The sequence below is a fragment of the Littorina saxatilis genome, linkage group LG16 (genome assembly GCF_037325665.1).
Source record: "Littorina saxatilis isolate snail1 linkage group LG16, US_GU_Lsax_2.0, whole genome shotgun sequence".
NCBI classification, from domain to species: domain Eukaryota; kingdom Metazoa; phylum Mollusca; class Gastropoda; order Littorinimorpha; family Littorinidae; genus Littorina; species Littorina saxatilis.
In genome coordinates, this window is record NC_090260.1 from 4560858 (window position 1) to 4574402 (window position 13545).

General features: G+C 48.7%; 2 protein-coding genes across 3 annotated transcripts in view; both read left to right on the forward strand.

The window, feature by feature from the left end:
• The window catches only part of LOC138950262 (uncharacterized), a 323654-nt gene that overhangs the window by 130255 nt on the left and 179854 nt on the right, over positions 1–13545 (forward strand). The window lies entirely within an intron of this gene.
• Positions 1–13545, forward strand: part of LOC138951285 (uncharacterized) — a 103275-nt gene that overhangs the window by 89174 nt on the left and 556 nt on the right. The window contains exons 4-12 of the mRNA XM_070322915.1: positions 599–783; positions 1160–1672; positions 2461–2828; positions 3340–3426; positions 3699–4149; positions 8658–8732; positions 9421–9486; positions 10020–10047; positions 12972–12998. Of these exons, the coding sequence (XP_070179016.1) occupies positions 599–783; positions 1160–1672; positions 2461–2828; positions 3340–3426; positions 3699–4149; positions 8658–8732; positions 9421–9486; positions 10020–10047; positions 12972–12998 (1800 nt within the window). The remainder of the gene's footprint in view (positions 1–598; positions 784–1159; positions 1673–2460; positions 2829–3339; positions 3427–3698; positions 4150–8657; positions 8733–9420; positions 9487–10019; positions 10048–12971; positions 12999–13545) is intronic.

Below are 13545 nucleotides of genomic sequence, written 5' to 3' on the forward strand. Positions count from 1 at the left end.
CACGTGCCCACACACACACACACACACACACACACAGCTACACACACACACACAGATACACACACACACACACACACACACACATAAAGAGAGAGAGAGAGAGAGAGAGAGAGAGAGAGAGAGAGAGAGAGAGAGAGAGAGAGAGAGAGAGAGAGAGAGAGAGAGAGAGAGAGAGAGAGAGAGAGAGAGAGAGCGTGCGGATAATGTTTAAAGAACACAGAGAGAGAGGGGAAAGAGGGGATAACAATTTCCCCATCAACAGATACTGAGTTTCTCTTTTCCACGCGCACTTTGTTTACCTTGCTGACGAGAACAACACTGTCTTTCGGAACACTGAGGTAGCTTCGTTGACGTCAATTTGCGGTACATTTGAAAACGACGTCATTTGAATGTTAGTGAGTCGCTCAAAACGGGCAGACAGCTTTCTATTACATGCGGAAACACTGTGGTGCTTTTGTCCAGAACAACTCTTCTTTTAGGCCCAGAAGTCAGATGATTCCGTATGTAAGTATAGTTAACTGTCATATTATGCAGCGCGTGTTAAATCGTTCTTTGTTATATCCTCCATTTATTCGCAGTCCGTGTGTGTTGACCTCAGTTGCAGAAGTTGGAGCAGTGTCTGGGCGTGAAGGCAGGGCAACGGGTCGACAAGTGGTGTCTCTGTCATGATGATATGACAGACGACACCAGACGAGACACCTGGTGGAACACCTGCTGGAAGGGGGAAAAGGCAGGGGACCCCGCAATGAAGGGAGGTTCCACGTATGAAAAGCTTGTGGCAAGGTAGAGTCATTTTATCGGTAAAGTAACCACACACAGAGAAACACAAACGCATGAATACACAGGTGCATACATTATTAGTGAGTCTGTCTGTCTGTCTGTGCCTGTCTGTCTGTATGTCTGTCTGTCTGTCTCTCTGTGTCTGTCTCTGTCTCTGTTTCTCTCTCATACTCTCTCTCTCTCTTGTATATTTATGTATGTGACGTTTTGTGTGCTAGCATGTCTTTTTTCGGGCCTCTTTATGTGTTTTTCTTTCCCTATTTCGTTGTGTGTGTGTGTGTGTGTGTGTGTGTGTGTGTGTGTGTGTGTGTGTGTGTGTGTGTGTGTGTGTGTGTGTGTGTTCACAAGCTTACATAAAGTGTGATATTTATCAATGCAGGTTCGCCGTACCACTGGCAACGGTACAGGTGTACCTTAGCCGCAAGCCGCGACTACAGCTGTGGACCCAGGGCCATTTTGTTCAGGCTGTCGGGGAAGAACATGGCAGACCCATGTCTTGCCTTGCTCTTTTCCCGGAACAGTTTGAAGTCCTGGAGCACACGCCAAACAACGACGACGACGACATTAGGGTCTTCAGGGGCGCGCCCGGGGTAGGGAAATCGATCATTTTAATTCTAAGGGGTTCCTACTGGATGAGGAAGTATCGCCGCACCGTCTTTGTTCTTCAGACGAGTGACGATGGTACAGCTGCCGCCTACCTGGTTAGACATCAGTTGAGCAAAACAGTCGGACAGGGCGCCGGCAGCGTGCAGCTCGTCAACATGGCGGGGGTACGGTACAGGGGTGAGTGGACAGAGGGAGGCGAGGAGAAAGTGCAGGCCTGGGTGGAGGAGCTGTGTCAACACGCACAGACTGAGGGGCGCGTGCACATCCTGGCCGATGAGGCCAACGGGTAAGAATGACGCCGTACACTGAATCTAACACTGCCTCCTGTCACTCTTGCGTTGGTCGGTGTGGTCGTGTTCGGTAGAAGATAATCTGATCATTCCGAAAACGTGTTTTTTCACCTTCCTTATATGCTAACTGTCAATAAATGATATAGAGTTTGTGCATAAATAATGGTTCTTAATTATTCCCGTGTAATCAATACGTTACGACAGTTTATTGGATATAGAATGTGCAGTCAACGACTGTCACTGTGTCGGGTACTGATCAATGATGTCAACAATCTTTCCCATCAGGCGCCACCCTTTGTTTGTCTGCCATGCTGAACAGATCGCTAAATATTTTGCCTGGAGTCTGATGACAGGTAAATCATATTTACCTTACTCTGTTTACGTCGTGTGAGTTTTTACGTCACTCCGTTTACGTCTTATGCACTATTACGTCATTTCATATCTGTGTCTCTGCACTTTTGGTTTTATTTTGTTTCATGGAGAACACACGCCAGAGAATGGAGAGATACAGGCAGCACGATTTACCGTGTGACTTCCTTCTGCAGGGTTACTTCATCAAATCAGTATTCGTAATTTACAGGTGAACACACTGACACACCTGTCTGTTCTGTTACAGTGACGTCATGGCAGAGATCTACAGGTCGTTGAAACAACGGGGTATTGTATACACACTGACACACACCTGTCTGTTCTGTTACAGTGACGTCATGGCAGAGATCTACAGGGCGTTAAAACAACGGGGTATTGTATACACACTGACACACACCTGTCTGTTCTGTTACAGTGACGTCATCACAGTGATCTACAAGGCGTTGAAACAACGGCACATAACGGTCAGCCTGTGGGCGGCCGGCGTGTTGCTTGAACTACCTGCCGACATGGAGCGTTATGTGCACCACCTGACGCAGCCCCTGAGGTCGCCACCCAGTGTGGTGAGAGAGGTGGAGCAGGCTAATGATATGAAGAGAGGAAAGGTCCCGGCATACACCGCGCCGCCTGTCGCCCCGCCCTCTGACGGGCCCCCCGTGGTGACATTTGATCATCTCACGGCAGTTGGCGTGACACACAGGGACATGAGGGTGGCTGGCCATGGCACTGTGAGAGATGCGGGCAGCTGGTGGCCGACTTACTCACCACGCTGCGTGTCGGTCAGTACACCTCTGTCTGTCTGTCTGTCTGTCTGTCTGTCTGCCTGTCTGTCTGTCTGTATCTCTCTCTGTCTGCATCTCTCTCTGTCTGTATCTATCTGTGTCTGTCTCTCTGTCAGTGTGTGTCTGTCTGTCTGTCTGTCTGCCTGTCTGTCTCCCTGTCTGTCTGTCTGTCTCTGTCTGTCTGTCTGCCTGTCTGTCTCTCTGTCTGTCTGTCTGTCTGTCTGTCTGTCTGTCTGTCTGTCTGTCTGTCTGTCTGTCTGTCTGTCTGTCTGTCTGTCTGTCTGTCTGTCTTCATATTTGTCTACGTATCTGTCTCTCTGAGAAAACAAGAAGTGTGATTCAGGTGATTGTGCAACATTTTGATGACGTCATTTTATTGATACAATGAGCGAAATGAATGAAGATAATGACGTCATGTTTCTGTGACCTCATTAAGAAATAACGTCACCAGTCTGCCAGAGTGAGGTGTTTGACACTGAATAAAACATTTTTTGTGTGTGTACAATTTGCAGGTGGTTGTCGCGCTGCTGGTGTAGATGTCGTCCCTGTTCACGGGTCGCTGACACCGGTGATGGCGTGGGAGTCAGACATGGGTCGTCGTTGATGTTTGTTTTGTGGTTGTTGCTGCTGCTGGTGGTGTCGTCGTCGTTGTTGCTGCTGCTGCTGGTGGTGAAGTTGTCGTTGATGTTGTTGCCAGAGATGTCATCGTTGTCGTCGTCGTCGTTGTTGTTGCTGATTGTGTTGTCGTCGTTGTCGTTGTTGCTGGGGATGATGGCGTTGTTTTCATCATCGTTGTTGTTGTCGTTGCAGTTGGCGATGATGTATTTCACACCATGACGATGTGGTGTTGACGGTGTGTGTGATGTTTCAGGTTGCCATGACCACGCTCCCCACGGGCAGGGCGGCCTCACCTTCAATGAAGTCTTTGTGCTGGGTCGCATGTACTGTGACACAGACACAACGGATGATAACGACTTCTCACCAGCACCCTTCATCCGGGGCCTTGAGTCACGCGGCGTCCCCACCCGTAAGGTGGCTCATAACGACACAGCGGCCGTTAGACAACTGGCGGAAATGACGTCTGCTCCCACAGGTGAAGAGAGAGCGGCAGGTAGGGGTCGAGACGAGGCGGTGACGGTGGCCCATGAGGACACAGTGTGGGGCTTGGAGAGACCCGTCGTCGTCTACCTGGAGCGTGATAGTGGTGTGTATAATGAGTATGATGAGTATAATGCTGACCGTACCGGCCGCCTGAGATCCATGTCGCGGTCCACGGCCCAGGTGATCTGGGTGAAGGAAGTTGACATAGACAGCAACACTGAGTGACACCCACATCTCGTCACCGCCACCACCAACACCTGTCTCTCCTTTACCTCCCGGCGACCTCCAACAACAACAACAACAACAACGACAACAACAACATCAACAACAACGTCAACAACATCTACGACAACAAGTAAAACAGCAACGGACTTATTTGCTTCATGACTTAAGACAGAACAGTACCTGCCGTCACCCCCTGCCGCTCTCTGACAACGACGACAACATCCTCATCGCCTCCACCACCATCACCGCCCACACCGACTCCAACAACAACAATAACTACAACAAAGACTACAACAACTAAAAGCAAGAAGTTTTATTGAGTCTATTCAACTAGAACTTAGCACAACAGCCCTAGGAACCTGCCGCTCTCTGACAACGACGACAACATCATCATCGTCACCTCCACCACGACATCAACCACCATCATCATCACCACCGACAAAACACCTTGCGTGAAATTTCGTCTTTATAAAACACAGGGAAAATTCATTTAGAACATTGGTTTTCCTTCAAAGTCAAGAGTTTGATGACGTCAAATCTAAACAAGGTCATCAACAAATGACGTCACAAACCTACCATTTCCTTGTTGAGTGGAGAATCTGTGTGTATGGAAAGGGACGTAACCCTGTTTACCAAAGAGAGAGAGAGAGAGAGAGAGAGAGAGAGAGAGAGAGAGAGAGAGAGAGAGAGAGAGAAGAGAGAGAGAGAAATAGAGAGAGACAAGAGAGAGAGAGAGAGAGAGAGAGAGAGAGAGAGAGAGAGAGAGAGAGAGAGAATAAATAAGATAAAATCAATATTTAAGAGCTTTATGATATAAGCATTTGCTGCTTTTTGAACAACAAAACAAACGATGTAACTGTAACAATTAACGCATAATGTCACAATCATTTGCAATTTAAAAAAAAGTATCATTTTTGTTTCGACAAAACAAAGAGAGAGAAAGCGAGAGAGAAAGACAGACAGAGATGAGAGAAGACATTCGTGTTCATCTCTCAATGTCTGCCACAGAGAAATGTCGGTTGACATTTTACAGAAATGAGAACACATAACACATCGCAAACAGTGTGAACACTCTGCCACTCATACCAAAGGAAATTCAACCTGAGAATATCACGTTCAGCTAACTATTGTATATATATCCTGACAGAGCACCTGTAACATACAAACGACTATTGTTTAACTGACCATAATTTGTATAATCTAACATGTAAATAACTTTGCAATTTTGATAAATTTGATGTTGAGCGATGTATTGACTGTTTCAAACATTTTCTGTCGTGTACAGTTTCCTTTGTGTGGGAAAAGTAATACATTCTACGTTTGAATTTTAAAAATCTGGTTTGTTAAACTTCGATATGCATCTGTGTGAGTGTGTGTATGTGAGTGTGTGTATGTGAGTGTGTGTTTGTGTGTGTCTGTCTGTCTGTCTGTCTGTCTGTCAAATATAACGTCATCAAAGAAAAACGTTTCATAAAGATCTGTGCTGTGATTTTGTAAGCATCGCTGAGCGCGCACATACACACACACATAATCCTCAGGGAGAAAAAATCACATTCAATCGAAAATTAACTGAATGGGGGTGACAAATATCGTGCATAAACTACAAACTGAAATTTGGAGTCTCGCGCGAAACATCGCTTCGTCGGAACTAAACAACGGAGCGTCACAAAATTTAACAGGGTCACAGGCTAATTATTGCCCCCCGACAACTGCCGCCCATCGGGGAAGACATCTGCCCCCCTCCCCCCCCCCCCCCACCCCCATTCTTTTCTGAGCACTCTTCGTGCAAGTATTTACAACAGTCAATCACCAAGTGTGTTTATCTGAATATATAGAGAGAGAGACTGACTAAGAGAAAGAGAAAAGGAGACGCGGTCAAATCTTGTTGCCTGAGGGGGGGGGGGGGGGGTGAAAGGACAGGTGGGGGGGGGGGGTGTGGGGTGATTAATGTGTATGTCACAGTGCCTAATGAGCGACGTATTGATCACTGTGTCTATATGACTGTGTGCAGAGTGTGTGTGTGTGTGTGTGTGTGTGTGTGTGTGTGTGGGGGGGGGGGGGGGGGGGGACAGGAGGTGCACAAGTTACCCTTTCTGTACATCACTGTGTCGTATGGATGATGTGTTGTGTTGTGTGATGTGTTCAGAGGGGGTGGGGGGGGGGGGTGGCTGAAGAAGATAAAGTACACACGTTACCCCCACTGTTCATCACTGTTTTGTATGATTGATGTGTTGTGTTGTATGATGTGTGCAGAGTGGGGATGGAGGGGGGGGGGGAGACGATGTTAACAAGTTACCCCCGCTGTTCATCACTGTGTCGTATGATTGATGTGTTGTGTTGTGTAATATGTGCAGAGTGGGGATGGAGGGGGGGGGGGGGAGACGATGTTAACAAGTTACCCCCGCTGTTCATCACTGTGTCGTATGATTGATGTGTTGTGTTGTGTAATATGTGCAGAGTGGGGATGGAGGGGGGGGGGGGGAGACGATGTTAACAAGTTACCCCCGCTGTTCATCACTGTGTCGTATGATTGATGTGTTGAGTTGTGTAATGTGTGCAGGGGGGGAGACGATGTTACCAAGTTACCCCCACTGTTCATCACCGTGTCGTATGATTGATGTGTTGTGTTGTGTAATGTGTGCAGAGTGGGGGGGGGGGGGAGACGATGTTACCAAGTTACCCCTGCTGTTAATCACTGTGTCGTATGATGGATTTGTTGTGTTGTGTGTTGTGTGCAGTGTGGGGGAGGTGGAAGAAAGAAGAGGAGGTACACAAGTTGGCCCCGCTGTTCATCGAATGTTGTGTTATGTGTGCAGAGTGGGGGAGGTAGAATGAAGAAGAGGAGGTACACAAGTTACCCCCGCTGTTCATCGAATGTTGTGTGATGTGTGCAGGGTGGGTGGGATAGGGGGGGGGGGGGGGGGGTAATGAAGAAGAGGAGGAACACAAGGAAACTGCACTGTTCATCACTTTGTTGGATGATGGATGTGTTGTGTTGGGTATTGTGTGCAGAGTGGGGAAGGGGGGGGGGGGGGGGAGAAGTAGAAGAGAAACACAAGTTATCTCCACTATTCATCATTGTGTCGTATGATCGATCTGTTGTGTATTGTGTTGTGTGCAGAGTGAATGGGGGAAGAGGGGGGGGGGGGAGGGGAAGGTACACACGCTACCGCAACAGTTCCTGCGTCGTATAATTAATGTGTTGTGTGTTGTGTAATGTGTGTTGTGTAATGTGTGTTGTGTAATGTGTGTTGTGTGATGTGTGTTGTGTAATGTGTGTTGTGTGATGTGTGTTGTGTAATGTGTGTTGTGTGATGTGTGTTGTGTGTTGTGTGATGTGTGTTGTGTGTTGTGTGTTGTGTGATGTGTGTTGTGTGATGTGTGTTGTGTGATGTGTGTTGTGTAATGTGTGGTGTGTAATGTGTGTTGTGTAATGTGTGGTGTGTAATGTGTGTTGTGTGATGTGTGTTGTGTAATGTGTGGTGTGTAATGTGTGTTAATTGTGTAATGTGTGGTGTGTAATGTGTGTTGTGTGATGTGTGTTGTGTAATGTGTGGTGTGTAATGTGTGTTGTGTAATGTGTGGTGTGTAATGTGTGTTGTGTGATGTGTGTTGTGTGTGTGTGTGTTATGTGGTGTGTAATGTGTGTTGTGTAATGTGTGTTGTGTAATGTGTGTTGTGTAATGTGTGTTGTGTAATGTGTGTTGTGTAATGTGTGTTGTGTAATGTGTGATGTGTGTTGTGTAATGTGTGTTGTGTGATGTGTGTTGTGTGATGTGTGTTGTGTGTTGTGTGTTGTGTGATGTGTGATGTGTGTTGTGTGTTGTGTGTTGTGTGTTGTGTGATGTGTGTTGTGTGTTGTGTGATGTGTGATGTGTGTTGTGTGTTGTGTGATGTGTGATGTGTGATGTATGTTGTGTGTTGTGTGTTGTGTGATGTGTGTTGTGTGTTGTGTAATGTGTGTTGTGTAATGTGTAATGTGTGTTGTGTAATGTGTGTTGTGTGATGTGTGTTGTGTAATGTGTGTTGTGTAATGTGTGTTGTGTAATGTGTGTTGTGTAATGTGTGTTGTGTAATGTGTGTTGTGTGATGTGTGTTGTGTAATGTGTGTTGTGTAATGTGTGTTGTGTGATGTGTGTTGTGTGATGTGTGTTGTGTGTTGTGTGTTGTGTGTTGTATGTTGTGTGCAGAGTGGGGGTGGGGGTGGGTGGATGGAAGAAAAGGAGGTACACAAGTTATCCCTACAGTTGATTGCAGTGTCGTATGATTGATGTGTCGTGCTGTGTAATGTGTGCAGAGTGGGGAGGGGGGGGGGAGGAGGAAGAAGAGAAGGTTCACAAGTTACCCCCGCTGCTCTTTACTGTGTTGTATGATCGATGTGTTGTGCTGTGTGATGTGCGCAAAGTTGGGGGGAGGGGGGGAGTAACTTAAGGTGGTACTTAATTTACCCCCACAGTTCATCACTGTGTCGTATGATTGATATGTTGTGTTGTGTTGTGTGCAGAGTTGAGGGGATGGGAGGGGGAGGGAGGAAGAAGAGGAGGTTTAACAAGCTACCCCAGCTGCTCATCACTTTGTCGTATGATTGATCTGTTGTGTATTGTGATGTGTGCAGAGGGGTGGGGGTGGGGGTGGGGGGATGGGGGAGGGGTGGAAGAAGAGCAGGTACACAAGTTACCCCCGCTGTTGATCACTGAGTCGTATGATTGGTGTAAACAGCGCTGGTAACTTGTGTACATCCTCCTCTCCCCTCCGCCCCCCTCAGTTTCTTTTTCAGCACTGTGTAAATGTCCTGCACATCTTAGAGACTTTGTTTGTTCGTTTGTCTGTTTATTTTTGTGTGAGTGTGTGTGGGGGGGGGGGGTGGGGTGGAAGGAAAGAGGATGTCACAAATTACTGTGCAGTATGATTGATGTGTTGTGTTGTGCAATGTGTCCAGAGTGTGTGTGTGTGTGGGGGGGGGGGGGGGAATTGGAGGTACACAAGTTACCCCCTCTGTTAAATTAATAAGTCGAATGATTGATGCGAACAGCGCAGGAAACGAGTTGACATCCTCCTCTCCCCCCCCCCCCCCCTTCTTTTTCAGCACTGAGTATCGGTCCCGCACATCTTAGACATTTTGTTTGTTCGTTTGTCTGTTTGTTTCTGTGTGAGTGTGTGTGTGTGTGTGGGGGGGGGGCAGAAGGAGAAGAGGAGGTACACAAATTACTTCGACTGTTCATCATTGTGTCGTATGATGGATGTGTTATGTTGTGTCACGTGTGCAGAGTTGTGGGGGGCGGGGAGGAAGAAGAGGAGGTACACAAGTTAACCCCACAGTTGGTCACTGTGTCGTATGATTGATGTGTCGTGTTGTGTGATGTGTTCAGAGTGTGTGTGTGGGGAGGGGGGAGGAACAAGAGCAGGTTCACAAGTTACTCCCGTTGTTCATGACTGAGTCGTATGATTGATGTAAACAGCGCTGGTAACTTGTGTACATCCTCCTCTCCCCCTCCCCCCCCCTTCCTTTTTTAGCACTGCGTATCAGACCTGCACATCTTATTGACTTTGCTTGTTCGTTTGTCTGTTTATTGTTGTGTAAGTGTGTGTGGGGGGGGGGGGGGAAGAAGAAGAAAAACACAAGTTACCCCCACTGTTCATCACTGTGTCGTATAGTTGATGATGTGTGTGCAGAGTGGAGGGGGGGAGAGAAAAGGAGGTACACAAGTCACTCCCCCTGTTAATCACTGCGTCGTATGATGGATGTGTTGTGTTGGGTGTTGTGTGCAGAGTGGAGGGGGGGGGGGGAAGAGGAGGTACACACGTCACTCCCACTGTTAATCACTGCGTCGTATGATGGATGTGTTGTGTTGGGTGTTGTGTGCAGAGTGGAGGAGGGGGAGGAAGAAAAGGAGGTACACACGTCACTCCCACTGTTAATCAGTGCGTCGTATGATGGATGTGTTGTGTTGGGTGTTGTGTGTAGAGTGGAGGAGGGGGAAGGAAGAAAAGGATGTACACACGTCACTCCCACTGTTCATCACTGCGTCGTATGATGGATGTGTTGTGTTGGGTGCTGTGTGCACAGTGGAGGGGGGGAGAAAAGGAGGTACACACGTCACTCCCACTGTTAATCACTGCGTCGTATGATGGATGTGTTGTGTTGGGTGTTGTGTGCACAGTGGAGGGGGGGAGAAAAGGATGTACACACGTCACTCCCACTGTTAATCACTGCGTCGTATGATGGATGTGTTGTGTTGGGTGTTGTGTGCACAGTGGAGGGGGGGGGGAGGAAGAAAAGGATGTACACACGTCACTCCCACTGTTAATCACTGCGTCGTATGATGGATGTGTTGTGTTGGGTGTTGTGTGCACAGTGGAGGGGGGGAGAAAAGGAGGTACACACGTCACTCCCACTGTTAATCACTGCGTCGTATGATGGATGTGTTGTGTTGGGTGTTGTGTGCACAGTGGAGGGGGGGGGAGGAAGAAAAGGATGTACACACGTCACTCCCACTGTTAATCACTGCGTCGTATGATGGATGTGTTGTGTTGGGTGTTGTGTGCACAGTGGAGGGGGGGGGGAGGAAGAAAAGGATGTACACACGTCACTCCCACTGTTCATCACTGCGTCGTATGATGGATGTGTTGTGTTGGGTGCTGTGTGCACAGTGGAGGGGGGGGAGGAAGAAAAGGATGTACACACGTCACTCCCACTGTTAATCACTGCGTCGTATGATGGATGTGTTGTGTTGGGTGTTGTGTGCACAGTGGAGGGGGGGGAGGAAGAAAAGGATGTACACACGTCACTCCCACTGTTAATCACTGCGTCGTATGATGGATGTGTTGTGTTGGGTGTTGTGTGCACAGTGGAGGGGGGGGAGGAAGAAAAGGATGTACACACGTCACTCCCACTGTTAATCACTGCGTCGTATGATGGATGTGTTGTGTTGGGTGTTGTGTGCACAGTGGAGGGGGGGGAGGAAGAAAAGGAGGTACACAAGTCACTCCCACCGTTAATCACTGCGTCGTATGATGGATGTGTTGTGTTGGGTGTTGTGTGCACAGTGGAGGGGGGGGAGGAAGAAAAGGATGTACACACGTCACTCCCACTGTTAATCACTGCGTCGTATGATGGATGTGTTGTGTTGGGTGTTGTGTGCAGAGTGGAGGGGGGGGAGGACGAAAAGGAGGTAGGCAAGTCACCCCCACTGTTAATCACTGCGTCGTATGATGGATGTGTTGTGTTGGGTGTTGTGTGTAGAGTGGAGGAGGGGGAAGGAAGAAAAGGATGTACACACGTCACTCCCACTGTTCATCACTGCGTCGTATGATGGATGTGTTGTGTTGGGTGTTGTGTGCACAGTGGAGGGGGGGAGAAAAGGAGGTACACACGTCACTCCCACTGTTAATCACTGCGTCGTATGATGGATGTGTTGTGTTGGGTGTTGTGTGCAGAGTGGAGGGGGGGGAGGACGAAAAGGAGGTAGGCAAGTCACCCCCACTGTTAATCACTGCGTCGTATGATGGATGTGTTGTGTTGGGTGTTGTGTGCAGAGTGGAGGGGGGGAGGAAGAAAAGGATGTACACACGTCACTCCCACTGTTAATCACTGCGTCGTATGATGGATGTGTTGTGTTGGGTGTTGTGTGCACAGTGGAGGGGGGGAGAAAAGGAGGTACACACGTCACTCCCACTGTTAATCACTGCGTCGTATGATGGATGTGTTGTGTTGGGTGTTGTGTGCACAGTGGAGGGGGGGGAGGAAGAAAAGGATGTACACACGTCACTCCCACTGTTAATCACTGCGTCGTATGATGGATGTGTTGTGTTGGGTGTTGTGTGCAGAGTGGAGGGGGGGAGAAAAGGAGGTACACACGTCACTCCCACTGTTAATCACTGCGTCGTATGATGGATGTGTTGTGTTGGGTGTTGTGTGCACAGTGGAGGGGGGGAGGAAGAAAAGGATGTACACACGTCACTCCCACTGTTAATCACTGCGTCGTATGATGGATGTGTTGTGTTGGGTGTTGTGTGCACAGTGGAGGGGGGGGAGGAAGAAAAGGATGTACACACGTCACTCCCACTGTTAATCACTGCGTCGTATGATGGATGTGTTGTGTTGGGTGTTGTGTGCACAGTGGAGGGGGGGGGAGGAAGAAAAGGATGTACACACGTCACTCCCACTGTTAATCACTGCGTCGTATGATGGATGTGTTGTGTTGGGTGTTGTGTGCACAGTGGAGGGGGGGGAGGAAGAAAAGGATGTACACACGTCACTCCCACTGTTAATCACTGCGTCGTATGATGGATGTGTTGTGTTGGGTGTTGTGTGCACAGTGGAGGGGGGGGAGGAAGAAAAGGATGTACACACGTCACTCCCACTGTTAATCACTGCGTCGTATGATGGATGTGTTGTGTTGGGTGTTGTGTGCACAGTGGAGGGGGGGGAGGAAGAAAAGGAGGTACACAAGTCACTCCCACCGTTAATCACTGCGTCGTATGATGGATGTGTTGTGTTGGGTGTTGTGTGCACAGTGGAGGGGGGGGAGGAAGAAAAGGAGGTATACACACGTCACTCCCACTGTTAATCACTGCGTCGTATGATGGATGTGTTGTGTTGGGTGTTGTGTGCACAGTGGAGGGGGGGGAGGAAGAAAAGGAGGTATACACACGTCACTCCCACTGTTAATCACTGCGTCGTATGATGGATGTGTTGTGTTGGGTGTTGTGTGCACAGTGGAGGGGGGGGAGGAAGAAAAGGAGGTATACACACGTCACTCCCACTGTTAATCACTGCGTCGTATGATGGATGTGTTGTGTTGGGTGTTGTGTGCAGAGTGGAGGGGGGGAGGAAGAAAAGGAGGTATACACACGTCACTCCCACTGTTAATCACTGCGTCGTATGATGGATGTGTTGTGTTGGGTGTTGTGTGCAGAGTGGGAGGGGGGTGGGAAGAGGAGGTACACAAGTTGCTCCCGCTGTTTCTCACTGTGTCGGATAATTGATGATTTGTGTTCAGAGTGAGGGGGGAGGGGGGGGGGGGAGGGGGGGAGCAAAGGAGGCGCACAAGTTACCCCCGCTGTTTATCACTGTGCCGTATGGTGATGTGTTTAGAGTAGGGGGGCGGGGGGTGAAAGAAGAGCAGGTACACAAGTTACCCCCGCTGTTCATCGCTGAGTCGTATTATTGATGTAAACAGCTCTGGTAACTTGTGTACATCCTCCTCCCTCCCCCCTCCCCCCCCCCCTTCCTTTTTTGGCACTGCGTATCGGACCTGCACATCTTAGCGACTTTGCTTGTTCGTTTGTCTGTTTATTGTTGTGTGAGTGTGTGGGAGGGGGGGGGGAGGAAGAAGAAGAAAAACACAAGTTACCCCCACCGCTTCTCACTCTGTCGTATAATTGATGAT